At 44.5% G+C, this 14,885-nt stretch overlaps 1 protein-coding gene across 1 annotated transcript in view; it reads left to right on the forward strand.

The window, feature by feature from the left end:
* The window catches only part of CDPF1 (cysteine rich DPF motif domain containing 1), a 19,691-nt gene extending 10,533 nt beyond the window's left edge, over positions 1-9,158 (forward strand). Inside the window, exons 2-4 of the mRNA XM_070947364.1 lie at positions 2,041-2,139; positions 4,876-4,987; positions 8,946-9,158. Of these exons, the coding sequence (XP_070803465.1) occupies positions 2,048-2,139; positions 4,876-4,987; positions 8,946-9,098 (357 nt within the window). The 5' untranslated portion in view covers positions 2,041-2,047 and the 3' untranslated portion in view covers positions 9,099-9,158. The remainder of the gene's footprint in view (positions 1-2,040; positions 2,140-4,875; positions 4,988-8,945) is intronic.
* Positions 9,159-14,885: the final 5,727 nt, after the last annotated feature.

Here is a 14,885-nt window from a genome sequence, read left to right on the forward strand (position 1 = left end):
CTCTTGAATTCGGTTGACTCTTATCTGGCTCCAGTTTAGTGCTGAACTTTAGTTGACTAGATTCTTGCATGTGTAAGGCTTGAGCAGTAAATCCTTGTTTACAGTTTAACATATGGTCCTGATCCTTCGCATTTGACATTAATCAAATCCAGAATTGTCAAATTCAAGGCCCTGGGCCTGGATCTGGCCCACAGGGTACTTAGATTTGGCCTGTGGCGCCGCCCTGGAAACAGTGAATGACCAGCCTGTGGTGTCTCTGCCAGCAAAAATGGAGCTCGGGAGGGCCGCGTGTAGCCCTCACGAGCTCCATTTTCACTGGTAGAGGGTTGCAGGAGCCGTTGCAGCCGAAAACGGAGCTCGGGAGCCCATTTTTGCTGGCAGAGCGCTTAGGCCACCGCAGGCTCCCCCGACACGAGTGACGTTGAACTGGCCCCCCAAGTGACACACCCCTGGCCCCCCAAGGTCAAACACAATCCTTATGCGGCCCTCAAGGAAATTGAGTTTGAAGCCCCTGATCTAGTCAATTAAAGTTTAATACTAAATTGGCACCATAGAAGGGTCAATGGGATTCAAGAGAGGCTGGACTTCACCTGTTTGTGAGAATGCAATGACTCTTAACTGAAATGATGAGGTGCTTAACTCCGCCTTATGGTTCTACCTGTAGCATTCTCCTACAGATGCTAAACCCAGACCTGATTAGCTTTTTGAGATCAGTCCAAAGTCGGTAGTTAGTACTAGCCAGGGCAGGGGTCAGCAACCTGTGACTCTGGAGCCGCATGTGGCTCTTTCACCCCTCAGCTGCAGCTCCCTGCCACTCAAAATATGCGTCACAACCGCCAATGTGTGATACCTGCCAGCACGCGATTTATTGAGTTTTTCAACCCCGGGTAGGCCAACCATGGATAAATCCAAGAAAAGAAAAATTTCAGAAGAAAACAGAACGTTTAATTCAACTACATATGCTAGTTTTGGGGCCGCTCAAGAAACAGTCAAGTACGGGAAGGGTTTTGTGGCTCCCGGTGTTTTCTTTTCTGTGGGAAACAGGTCCAAATGGCTCTTTTGAGTGTTTAAGGTTGCAGACCTTGGGCCAGGGGTAGTATTCATTTACTTTCGCTACCGGCTCACAAATGTGAGTGCATGTGCAGATCATAAAAAACAGGATGTGATGACATCCAGGCGGATGGGCAGACCCTTCCGCAGCCGCCGCTACCAGTTCGCACGAACCAGATAGAACCGGCTGAATATCACCACTGTTACTGGCTGAGACTAGTGATCCCCAGGTGAAACTTACGCTGCCTTCAACTCAACTCCTGATGCTGTCCTGCACCAGCCCGTGTTTCTATCAGGGTAACCAGAAATGCTTGGCGGTTGGTGCACTCTACTGTACAAAGACAGTATGGCGCGCATCCCTGGGATGACCAACGGATAGAATATTTGGATATTCTTCCGTGAGCCCCAGAAGAGAATGACAACATGGAGTTTGGCTCTTCGGCCCCTTTCTACCATCTGTGATGCTTTAGAGCAGCGTTTCTCAACGGTGGCAACTTTAGGATCAGGTGAGGAATTCTGGAAATTGAAGTCCATCCCTCTTAAAAGTTGGCAAGGTTGAGAGAGCCCTGCTTTACAGAAGTGCTGTTAACATGGGATGGATGGATTTCAGAGGGGGTGGAAATGAAACTTTAGATTTTTTTGCCTAGCCTTTAATTGAAATTTAACTTTTCCTTCGATACTGGACAGAGTCAGCAAAGTAATCCAGAAAAGTCTATCAATCTCACTGGTATTCTTCCTTTAAAAAGGGTATTGTCTGATTACTGACTTGATGCATGCATAAAGAAGCACTTACTCTACTACATTACATTCTTTCTATACTTTGATAACTGTATTTGAGCATAACTGGTTTCCTCTGTAACACGATCAAGTAGTTTATTTAAATGGGTTTTTCTGAGAACGTTTGGAGAGGCTGCCTACCACAGAAAGGATTAAAAGGCCTTGCTTTAGATATAATTTTTTTGTTTTTTGTTTTCCCACTCCCTATAATAGTGCCTGGATGGAATCGGACACTTTTGAATGTGAGCTGTGTGGATTAACAGCCCCTTACAGCTACTATGGACATAAACCTCCCAACGCCTACTCAGTCACGTAAGTAGATGGCCCTTCCCATTTTTTCTCACTACTCGGTACCTGTTTCATGGAGAAGCCACACAGCTGATCACCAGGGCTCCTGCTTGCACCAAAGGCAGACCCCCGGAGGGACAGGAGCACAGGGGAAAGTGGGTGATCAGCTGTGTGGATCATCAGCTGTGAAAATATCTACAGACCCCTCACATCCTGGACATAAATTGTTTCAACATCTACCCTCAAAAAGATGCTATAGGGCGTCGCACACCAGAACAACTAGACACAAGGACAGTTTTTTCTTGAATGCCATCACTCTGCTAAACAAATAATTCCCTCAACACTGTCAAATCATTTACTAAGACTGTATTACTATTATTCTTCTCTTCCTTACTAGTATCTATCTCTTCCCACTTATTACTATAACCTGTTGCTTGTATCTTTCAATTTATATTGTTTTTATTTGTTTCCTAGTACGATTTGATAGCTTATTAGTAACCTTGAGTATCATTAAGTGTTGTATCTTGTTATTTTTGATGAATGTATTTTATTCTCCTTATGTACACTGAGAGCATATGCACCAAGACAAATTCCTTGTGTGTCCAATCACACTTGGCCAATAAAGAATTCTATTCTATTCTATTCTATTCTATTCTATTCTATTCTACTCTACTCTACTCTACTCTACTCTACTCTACTCTACTCTACTCTACTCTACTCTTGATCATTCCTTTCCTTTTTCAAAGTCTGGGTTGGCACTTCCTGTAACTATTCCTTTAGGCAGTAGTATGGCCCTGAAGTGAAGTAAGGGACGCGGTGGCTCAGTGGCTAAGACGCTGAGTTTTTCGAGCAAAAGGTCGGCAGTTCAGTGGTTCGAATCCCTAGTGCCGCGTAACGGGGTGAGCTCCCGTTACTTGTCCCAGCTTCTGCCAACCTAGCAGTTCGAAAGCACGTAAAAAATGCAAGTAGAAAAATAGGGACCACCTTCGGTGGGAAGGTAACAGCGTTCCGTGCACCTTTGGCGTTTAGTCATGCCGGTCACATGACCACGAAGACGTCTTTGGACAGCGCTGGCTCTTCGGCTTTGAAACGGAGATGAGCACCGCCCCCTAGAGTCTGGAACGAGTAGCACATATGTGCGAGGGGAACCTTTACCTTTACCTTTTATGGCCCTGACGAATCCAGAAGGCCACATGCGAACATTAAAGCTTTTGGTGGGTTGGAGCCCTGGAGAACCACATTTATCTTCCAGATTCTGAAAGCCTCATCCACCACCATCAACTGAGAGATAGGTATGGCCACCCTGGGACCAACCTCTGCCTTGAAGACATCTCAGATGCTTCTGAGGTCTATCAGCAGCCTGCTCACAGGCTCCTTCTTTTCTCCCATGTTTTAACATTTATTTGATTTTTGAAGGAACAATGGGTGGTTTTCTCTTGTTTTAGCAATTGGGTGTATTTTGAAATACCATGTTTTCCCGAAAATAAGACCCTGTCTTATATTTTTTTGAACCCCGAAATAAGCACTTGGCCTTATTTTCAGGGAGGTCTTATTATTTTGGGGCGCATGGAGCAAGATGGGGCTCCTTTTGCCGTCTTACCTGATTTCCATCTCTGTGTTTAAATATTTTCGGGGAGGGCTTATTTTCAGGAGGAGGCTTATTTTAGTACATGTGATCAAAAGCCTGATTGGGCTTATTATCAGGGGATGTCTCATTTTCGGGGAAACAGGGTAGTCTCTAGTAAACTAATCTGTCCTGGACATATGACCATAATGACGCCTGCCTGTTATGGTCATATGTCGTAATGGTGGTAAAATGGGCCAGTCACATAACTGACCAGATTTTACAACCTTTTTTTTGTGGTCGGTCAATAAGCGAATGCAGCAGTCGTTAAATGAACCGGTGATTCATTACAGCTCAGTTTTGCTGAAAACCGGAAGTGCCGATTTTCAGCAAACGGTCATAAAATGCAATCGTGGGACATTGCAAAGGGCTGAAAATGCAGCTGTGTTGCCAAGCACCTGAAGTTTGATCACATGACGATGGAGGGGCCTGATCCTCTGAACTTCAAATTCAGGTCTTTTTTTTTTTTTTTTTTTGAGTCAATCAAAATTGACTCAAAATTGACAATGATGAGTTTCTTGGCTTATTTATGTATTTATTTATTTATTTATTTTATTGAATTTCTATACCGCCCTACTCCCGAAGGACTCAGGGCGGTGAACAGCCACAGGATAAAACACATAAATACAAAAATTTAAAATAAAATAAAAACGAATTAAATAATTTGGCTGAGACAAATTTAAAATACCCAATAATTTAAAAACAAATTAAAATTTACATTTAAAACGGGGAGAAGATTTAGGCCAGGCCAGCTTGATGAAATAAAAAAGTCTTAAGCGCGCGATGGAAAGTGCGTAGATCCGGGATCCTCCGTATCTCCGGGGGGAGCTCGTTCCAGATCGTAGGTGCCCCCACAGAGAAGGCTCTCTCCCTAGGGGCCGCCAGTCGACATTGTTTGGCCGACGGCACCCGGAGGAGCCCCTCTCTATGGGAGCGTACTGGCCGGTGGGAGGCTATTGGTGGTAGCAGGCGGTCCCGTAGATAACCAGGTCCTAAGCTATGGAACGCCATATCAGCCGCCTCCTATTTTTAAGATAGGAAGCTGCTGATCTCGAAACTCAGAGGGGCTTTGCTTAGAGCTGGGAAGCGTCTGTGTGCTTAAATTGCAATTGTGGGTTTTATTTTTTTTTTTACAGCCTCCTGGAAGACTGTTATGTTATGAAGGACCCGTTCACCCCAGACAAGGACAAATTCCTTATCCTTGGAGCGCGGTGTAGTCTCTGTCACAAACGGGTGTGTGCTGGCCCGGTAAGTATCATGTGATCCCTCTGTACGTCTGTCGCTGGGGTCTGTGTTCCTCGGTCAACTACTGGCATCAGAGTTGGGCAGCCAGCTTTTCTGAATTCCAAAACGTCATTCCAGAGTCGGGACTCAAGGCCTCCGTTATTTTTAAAGGAGCAGACAATTGTCATCGGGGTCAAAATAACCTTTAGCTACCCTGCTTCATTGCAAGGGGTCCTCGACTTAACAACCATTCATTCAGTGACTGTGCAAAGTTATGGCGGCGGCACTGAAAAAAAAAACCGGACTTATGATCTGTCCTCACTCTTACGACAGCCGCAGTGTCTCTACGGTCACAGGATCTAAATTTGGGCACGTGGCAACCAGAATGTACCAGCATAGTCCTCGACTTATAACAGTTCGTTTAGTGGCCATTCAAAGTTGCAACGGCACTGAAAGAAGTGACGCATGACCGTTTTTCACAGCTACGACCTTTGCGGGCATCCCCCACGATCACGAGATCAAAATTCAAATGCTTGACAGCTGGCATGGATTTATGACCCCTTTTGCGACCTTCCGACAAACGAAGTCAATGGGAACGCCGGATTCATTTACTAACTGGGTTGCTAACTTATCAACTGCAAGTGATTCACTTAACGACTGTGGCAAGAAAGGCCGTAAAATGGAGCAAAATGCACTCAACAAATGTCTCACTTAATAACAGAAATTTTGGTCGGAATTGTGGTCATAAGTCAAAGACTGCCTATATAGGAAAATTGGAGAAAAAAAAGAGATCCAGAAAAATTGCTTTGGTGCCCCCTAGTGGCCCTGTGGGTCAGCCCAGGTAGAGTGTTCTTATCACGAGGAGACCAGCGATATTTTCGACCAGCGACATTTGTGCTGCTCCCCTAAAATAGTTGATGTCCCCAGATTAGGCCAACTCCACCCCCATATTTTTGGCAGTGCAGTCATTGAGGCCTTTTTAATAGTTGTCCCTGATTGCAAGTTTAGGGCGATATGCCATGTAGTCCACTGCCTTTGTAGTCCAGATAGTATCTTAATTCACATCTTCAATTGTAGTGACCTCTGTACTTAAAAACCAGTATTTTTCGAACTTGGCAATTTGTGAGAATTCAAGGAGCTGAAGTCCATCCATGCATCTTAAAAGTGAGCAAAGTTAGAAAAACATTGATTTCAATGAATAAACGACCGACGAAGCACTAGTGAAGAATTGAGGCACAGCCAAGCTTATTATAGAAGTGAATGTTACACTCTGAATATACAGAATGTAATGTCTGGCTCTGGAGCGTTACTAAACGATTACACCCATCCACCCACACCGATACACATACACACCCTCCGTCCCAGCCACTCACCAGGCAGGGTTTGTCTCAATTCCTTTGGCTGGCCAGGTGCAGGAGATGAGATCCAACAGCCTGGCTCAGTTACTATGCCCCTCAGCGCCCCCCCTCCCCCAAATCCAGTTATTTTGTGAATATTGGACCAACTTTCTTCCGAAGACACTAAAAGGAAGACTCTGAGGGGGGAAAAAAAGAGTGGGTGGAATTAAATACTTTCTCACTTCATTCTGTTCCATTCTGAGGGAACAGGGTGGACTCTGGCTGGAGAGGTTCAGGCCTTGTAGAACAGAGATGGAGGAATGGATAGCTGGAGGTGTAGGTAGGTAGATAGATAGATACGGAGTTTGAAGTACTTTTCGCCTATCCCGAGTTCCCAAAAGTGGTAGATTGCGAAGGCACGAGGAGGAATTCTTTGATCTCCTACTCTGTTAAAGGTAAAGGTTCCCCCGCACATTTGTGCTAGTCGTTCCCGACTCTAGGGGGCGGTGCTCATCTCCGTTTCAAAGCCGAAGAGCCAGCGCTGTCCAAAGACGTCTCTGTGGTCATGTGGCTGGCATGACCAAATGCCGAAGGCGCACAGAACGCTGTTACCTTCCTACCAAAGGTGGTCCCTATTTTTCTACTTGCATTTTTTACGTACTTTCGAACTGCTAGGTTGGCAGAAGCTGGGACAAGTAACGGGAACTCACCCCATTACGCAGCACTAGGGATTCAAACGCTGAACTGCCGATCTTTTGATCGACAAGCTCAGCGTCTTAGCCGCTGAGCCACCGCGTCCCGCGTACTCTGTTAATTTCTCCCAAAGAATTAAAGATGGCGGAGAATTTTTATTCCCACCAGGGCCCAGCAGGGCAAGAGCTGAGCTGGATTCTGCTTGCAGAGCTTGGAGGGCACTTTCACTGGCCCAAAGCAGACTTCTGATCATTGTTTCTAGGGCAAGCCACTTCAGGAAAGGTCCAAATCTTTTCAGGATGGTCTCTTCATGCCGAGTCTTGTGTTTGTGTCTCTTGCCCAGAAGAACTGCACGAGTTGCTTGCGTATGAACAGATTGCATCAAATGTGATCGGAAATGGCCAGAATCTCTGACCTGCTGTGAGGCTTGTCAGAAAGAATGATTTTGCCAAGTTGTGCAAACATTTTTTTTTCCCCTCCCAGTTTCCATTCACCCACATATGGGTGTGCTCAGAAGAAATGATTCATGAGCCATTTCGTTCCTCATTTCCCTTTCTGAAAATGAGGAAACTAAAAGTTATTCAGGGAAATGTCATGACAACCGGTTGTGGCTTGCATCTGGAACAGAAGCGACAGGTAGTCCTCGATTTATGACCGCAACTGAGCCCAAATTTATGTTGCTAAAGTCAAACGTTTGTTGAGTGCCCCATTTTACGGCTTTTCTTGCCACTGTTGTTAAGTGAATCAATGGTTTAGTAACACGGTTGTGAAGTGAATCTGGCGTTCCCATTGACGTCGCTTGTCAGGAGGTCGCAAAAGGGGATCATGTGACACCCCCACCCCCCCGAGACGCTGCCACCGTCATAAAGATGAACCAGTTGCCAAGATATCTGAATTATGATCACATGACCATGGGGATGCTGCAACATTCATAAATGTGAAAAACGGTCATAAATCACTTTTTCCAGTGTTGTTGTAACTTTGCACGATCATTAAATGAACTCGGAAGTCCAGGATTTGGCTCAATAGCAGTACCTGTGAGTGGGAACTTGAAGTCCTAATGGTACCGTTTTACAAAGCCTTAGTATGACCACACTTGGAATACTGCATCCAATTTTGATCACCACAATATTAAAAAGATGTTGAAACACTGGAAAGACTACAGAGAAGAGCAACAAGGATGATTAGCGGCCTGGAGGCTAAAACTTACGAAGGACGGTTGCAGGAATTCGGTTTGTCTAGTCTAGTGAAAAGAAGGACATGGGGCAACATAATAAGAATTTTCAATATTTGAAGGGCTACTACAGGGGTCGGCAACCTTAAACCCTCAAAGAGCCACAAAGGTCCTAACGGGAAGCTCGCTGTTCAATTCTGGAGCCAACCGGAAGTCCGGTTCCCCCACCATAGAGTCTCCTCCTAGTGTGGTGTCCTTTTTCCTCTACCTGTCCTAACCAAAAGCCTTATCAATTGTGGAGCCGACTGGAAAACCCGTCCCTTGCCATAAAGTCTCCTCCTGGCACGCCATGCTCCCCCCCCCCACTAACCGGAAGCTCCTCTCAAAATTGTGGTGCAGACTAGTGACAGGGAGCCGTAGCAGAGGGATGAAAGAGCCACATGCGGCTCCAGAGCCGCAGGTTGCTGACCCCTGGGCTACTACAAAGATGCGGGGTCAAACTATTTTCCAAAGCACCAGAAGACAAAACAAGAAGCAATGGATGGAAACTGAACAAAGAGATATCCAACCTAGAACAGTTCTAACTGTCAGGAGAAATATCCTGACAGTTAGAACAATCAACTAGTGATTGTAACTTGCCCAAAGTTGTACTGCTCACAGTTCTACACAGAGCCTCCTCAAAGCAAGGAGGACCAAGGCCAAAGAACACCTCTGTTGGAATGAAGGTTTGTTAATCCGACTCACGGGTTGATTTTTCCTTTTTCTATTTATTTTTCAGGACTGCAGTCTTTTCTATTCCAAACGGTTTTGCCTCCCTTGCGTGAAAGCGCACATAACTGAATTTCCTTTGGAAATAGAAGAAGATTTGAAAAAAAAAGCACACTCAAAATCATCCAAAAAAGGAGATTCTAAGAATTTGGGGAAAAGCTAGGGTTGATTTTACTGCAGAATATACTTTTGGTTCACTAGAATAAAAATGGGGTCTCTGGTAGTAGATGGTATTGTTTTAATTTGTTGCGAATTTTAAACTGCTATCTTGTTAAGCTTATCTGGCAGACAACCGCTGCTAACCAGGAGAGCTGGCTTTGAATATAAAACAGGCCTGGAATAAACTAGCCAAGCCTGATATTCCTGTTTAGAAGGATTGAGATACAGGAGATAAAGAGTTCCGTTTTTGGTTTATATTTCTCTTTTAAGCATGGCCCAACTTCCACAGCTCTACTACCTTCTGTGAGGGTCAGTTTCCAACTTCTATTCTGGATTTGCATCATCATCTCCTTTTAACCAACCCATAATCCCTTGCGGGGAGGAGTCTGGGCAACTGAATGGAGCTAGCAGAGGGTTTAATGGCCAGATGCCCTGCCTGTTGCCAATGTGGAGTTTTGTTCAGCAGATATATTCTCATTATGCCCAGAGAGAGAAATATCTACCTCTAACTAGGATCGAACTCACAGCCTCCTGATTGTGAGGCTAGAGAGCCACCTCTAGGCCATCGCACCACTCCCCATTCTGGATTTGCATCTGGATCTGAAAAATCAACATGGCAGCTACAGCAGTGCAATTAAAGCTCATCACAGCCTGCAGAGCTGGCAGTGGAGTCAGACAGTGAGGAGGCTGGGGAAGAATATGGGCCAGTCCTGGAGTCTGGGGAAGGCCCGGACGAGGGCTCTGCGTTGGAGGCAGAGACGGGGCCAGGGCCATCTGGGAGTGATGCACGCACTCCGGAGCCTCCAGACTTGGACAGCAGAGAGGCAGAGGAACAGGAGGAGCCCGTTCCTAGTGCACGCATGCGCAGAGCTGCCAGAAGGCAAGAGCAGCTAAAGCAAAAGGGACGACTCAGGAGAAATGCCAGGAAATGATTGGCCCCGCCCATAAGGCTTAAAAGAGAAACAAAGGCACTTGGGCTTTTTGCAGGAAAGCAACGCTGCTAACTCTGTTTCCAGCCGGCATCTCTTGTTTGTTTCTGAACTTCGTGGAGCTTTGTCAAGTAAGGCCTTTGGCAGGGTGTCAAAGAAGATAAAGGTTGGTGATTATCCCGAAGGACTTCTTCGGAAGGACTTGTTTTGCAACTAATTGGGACTCAGCTGGGAATGAACGTAATTCTCAGCTGTTACAATAAAATAGGTTTTTTTGGGAGTAATTGTGTCTTGTAATGACTCCATTCCCATGCCACTGCAGGGGAAGGATACTGTAAAATCTCCATTCCCACCCCACTCCAGGGGGAAGGATATTGCAAAATATCCATTCCCATCCCACTCCTGGGGGAAGAATATTGCAAAATCTCCATTCCCACCCCACTCCAGGGGAAGGATACTGCAAAATCTCCATTCCCACCCCACTCCAAGGGGAAAGATATTGCAAAATCTCCATTCCCATCCCACTCCTGGGGGAAGGATATTGCAAAATCTCCATTCCCATCCCACTCCTGGGGAAAGGATATTGCAAAATCTCCATTCCCACCCCACTCCAGGGGAAGGATACTGCAAAATCTCCATTCCCACCCCACTCCAGGGGAAGGATACTGCAAAATCTCCATTCCCACCCCATTCCAGGGGAAGGATACTGCAAAATCTCCATTCCCACCCCATTCCAGGGGGAAAGATATTGCAAAATATCCATTCCCACCCCATTCCTTGGGGAAGGATACTGCAAAATATCCATTCCCACCTCACTCGGGGGCCAGCCAGAAGTGGTATTTGCCAGTTCTCCAAACTACTCAAAATTTCCGCTACCGGTTCTCCAGAAACTGTCAGAATCTGCTGGATTTCACCCCTGGTTCCTGCGGTATCTGACTACATGACACGGCCAGGTGGTCCATCAATTTAAAATATGAAGGCAATAAATGGAATTGGCTCCCAAATCCGTGCTAGTAAATGTTTAATGCACAAAGAGCAAATACTTCTCCGTGCTGTTACTTGTTCAGTTGGGCCGGTGGCAAAAACTCTGGCCTCAGGCCATTTCCGCATGGAAATGATAGCTCTACAGTGGAATTAATTGGGTGCCAACTCAGTCTTTCCACATTTTTGCAGGCTTTGGCTAGGGCTATTTCCCACTTTCTTCCTGATGTAAAGAGGCCGGTTGAGGAAATGCTAAAGACCCATGTCATGGTTGCAAAATCAGAACGCTGATCTCCCAAGAACGCTACCACAGGAATCGGATAAACCTTGGGCCTTTCAGTACACAGGCAGGGACATCTGAGGGAGGGAGTGTTCTCTTTAGCGTCCGGTTGATTTTTTTCCAAACCGGATTCTGAATTGGGACGGCATGTTTTATACGGCTTTCTTTGAAATTTACCCTTCATTTAGATCCGCATTTAGGATTTTGTTTTTCATCTGGCTACGTAAGCAGCATTTCAGTTGGCCTTTGCTGATCTTTTTAAAACCAAGCAAGGATTGAAAACTTCCCAACATAATCACAAAGTATTTCCATATTCAAGGCCACGTCTTGAGCATGTGGTCACAGCTGTCATCTTGGGGAAAGGAATGGAATGGAATGGAATGGAATGGAATGGAATGGAATGGAATAAAATAAAAGAATATAGAAGAAGAGAAGAGAACAGAACAGAATTACAGAGTTGGAAGGGACCTTGGAGGTCGTCTAGTCCAACCTCCTGCTTAGGCAGGAAGCCGTACACCACTTCAGAACATAAAATGCAGGAGAAGTTATTGTTCCTTTTTTATTTTACTAAGAACGCTTTGCTGCAAGTAGCATTTTCGTGACAGAATGTAGTCTACGGCAGCGATGTTTTACTAACTTTTGTCTTCAGTTAATTATTTCCTCCGGGTCATGAGAGAGGACACTATCTTCATTAAAACGCAGGCCATTTTTTTTTTAAAGAAATACTTTATTTGAGCCATTAAGGCAAGGGGGGAAAAAAAATCACACAGTGAAATTGCTCTTTACATACATTCATCAGTCTTACAGAAAAATTTTTAAAGTACTGTACACACAGATGTTGACCAAGAGATTCCCAGCAGACTCATTAAATACCTATTTTATTAGTCAAGCTTCTATTCTTTGAATAGGGAAATTAGAAGGTCCGATTCAAGATTTGAGAAACACTATAAACGGTAGTTTTGTATTGTAAAAGGCATGAGAAAAATCCAATGTTGCTTTACTATAAATCCCAGTTTTGGCTAGAATAATTCACCATTGCCTCCTGAATGGGAGACATCATGGGTACCGTTTGTTGATCTGAATTTCTGCCCAGAGTTATTACCTTCATCTGGTGAAGCAGGTGACAAAATCTGAGTCCTCTTTAAATATATGAGAATCCAGAATCAGAATGACTTAAAACTTTTAAGCACTCCAGAATTTTGCGTAAAAAGTGACAGGCTTCTCATTATGGATGATAGAACGCCTAAATGCATTTTAAGCTAAAATCTTTTTTTAAAAAAAGCAAGTGAAATGTTTTTCATCAGTATCGAGCGTCTTCCTTATTAAGGACAATATTGATAAACATTGTGCTACGCACAAATTTTGAACCAGCAAATCACCTTCGAAGGCAATCTAGAAAAGCTTTTTTTAGAATCAAGCTTTTTTTTTTTCTTGTCTTATCCCTCAACTTTTACTGCGCTGAAAATAATTCTTTATATTTCTCCCAAGTCTATCTGCCTAGTGCAGAGGTCTTCAAACTTGGCAGCTTTAAGACTTGTGGACTTCAACTCCCAGAATTCTCCAGCCAGCATACCTATGCTGGCTGGAGAATTCTGGGAGTTGAAGTCCACAAGTCTTAAAGCTGCCAAGTTTGAGGACCCTACCCAACTGGATTAACATCATCAACCCCGATTTTAAATCCCCACAAACTCCGTGCAATAGAAAAAGAGTTAGCTGATGTCCTGTAGCTGCTTTTAAGGTCAGCTAAAGCTGGTTCAGTGATTGTTACTTAAGTGCTCTAGAGGCCAAATTTCCACTTTCATAAAACCTCCATTTCTTCCTCCCCTTATTATGGAGGAAGATGTTTTCTAGTTTTAGCCCTATAATCTCTGTGCAGCAGAGATGGCAAATGATTATTCCTTCTTTTCAATATGCCATCTTTCCAAGTGATCTTCAAACTTCTTGAAGAAAAGGAGGCACTTGAAGGCAACATTTGACACTACTTTTGGTATCATCCACTCCTCCTCGCAAATGAATGGAAAGCAACATTGGCTTCCAGTTCCTTCCTGAGATTTCAATTTGGCTCCTCTGGATTGCAATCCACTTAGAGGGAACCACTGTCTTAAGGTAGCTGCCTCCCTAGACAGTTCTCCCATCATACCGGATGCTGTACGGAACTACCTTTTATACCAAGATATGCCCAAGCTTGACAACTTTAATATTTGGCCAGCTGGGGAATTCTGAGAATTGAAGTCTGCTGGCAGTGGTGAAATCTTCCCCGATTTGACACCGGTTCGTTGCCCGTTCATGTGCAGTGCACAACAAACGTGCGCTTCGCGTGGAAAAAGGAGGCTTGGGAAGGTAAGTAGAACAGCGAGGGTGGGGGACAGCTGTGCCGTGTGATTTAGATTCATTAGAAAGTAGGATTTCCTGCTTTCTAGCAATTTTAAATCGCACGGCACACCTGATCGTTGGAAATACCAGTTCAGAGGAATCAGTAGGGTTTTTTTACTACCGATTTGCCCAAACCGGTAGTTTTTGTCACTATCGGTTCTCCCGAACCGGTGCAAACTGGTAGCATTTCACCGCTGTCCACAGGTCTTAAAAATGGCCCAAGGTTGGACACTCCTGCTTTATACAATTCAGGACTAAAAATGGCATCTAGCGCGGCTGCTCTGATTCCCTTGAATATATCAAACATAACCAATAGCTGGGCCTATTCTGCAAGCAACACCGAGGGACACGCGACATTTTAGGTGGAGATGGCAAGAACTCTTAAGTGGACTTAGCAACTGCCCTCCAAGACATTTTCCAAGATGATGGGCAAGAGGTGACTTTGTGCATATTAAGGGACCTTGAAACTTGCATTGTTTCTCTTCCCCCCCCTTGCTGAACAGCAATAATAGGGGGGATTTATAGGAAAGTGCTCAAAAAGTGCCATGGCACAAAACTGTTGAGGTGGGGTACCAGCCCTTTAGAAGGCGAGTGAGAAAAGAGACATGAAACGGAAGTACCAGCCAAAAACTCTTCCCCTTCTGGGTCATTAAACAAACCACAATGGAAGCTTTGCCATGTTTGTCCACAATGATCTTTGGGATATGGCTTGGTAAATTGCTATCACATTTTCAGCTTCAAACCCCCCACCCCCACCCCCACAATCCCTCAGTATAGAAATAGAATTCAAAGGATAACATTGTGGACAATCCAATTCACCATAAGAATACTTTACAGTTTAATAACAGAAGCTGAAAATTAAATATATATATATATACTGTTAAATCCTTGGGCTAAATCTAAAATTCTTCCCTAAAAGCTGAGTTATAATCATACAGGTACAGCTTTCATACCATTTAAATATGGAGAAGAAATCCATGTTTTTGATTTCCTTTCAGTGTTTTGCTCTACAACTCGGGAATAGTTTTTAAGATATGCTAAATAACTCCAAACCATTCAGAAACAAGGCACTGGAAAGCAGATAGTTACAGTACAATACAGCTGACTGAATTCCTCATCGGGTTTTCTTTTATTGCTGCCTCAGACCAAGGAACAAAAGTGCAGGAAAAAAGTAAGTTATGGATAAAGTGGTAGTCAGTACTACAGTTCAAGTCTGCTTAAAATGGGC

This window comes from Pituophis catenifer, unplaced genomic scaffold, assembly GCF_029215685.1.
Source record: "Pituophis catenifer annectens isolate HBS135680 unplaced genomic scaffold, rPitCat1.0.hap2 SCAF_7, whole genome shotgun sequence".
Lineage (NCBI taxonomy): Eukaryota > Metazoa > Chordata > Lepidosauria > Squamata > Colubridae > Pituophis > Pituophis catenifer.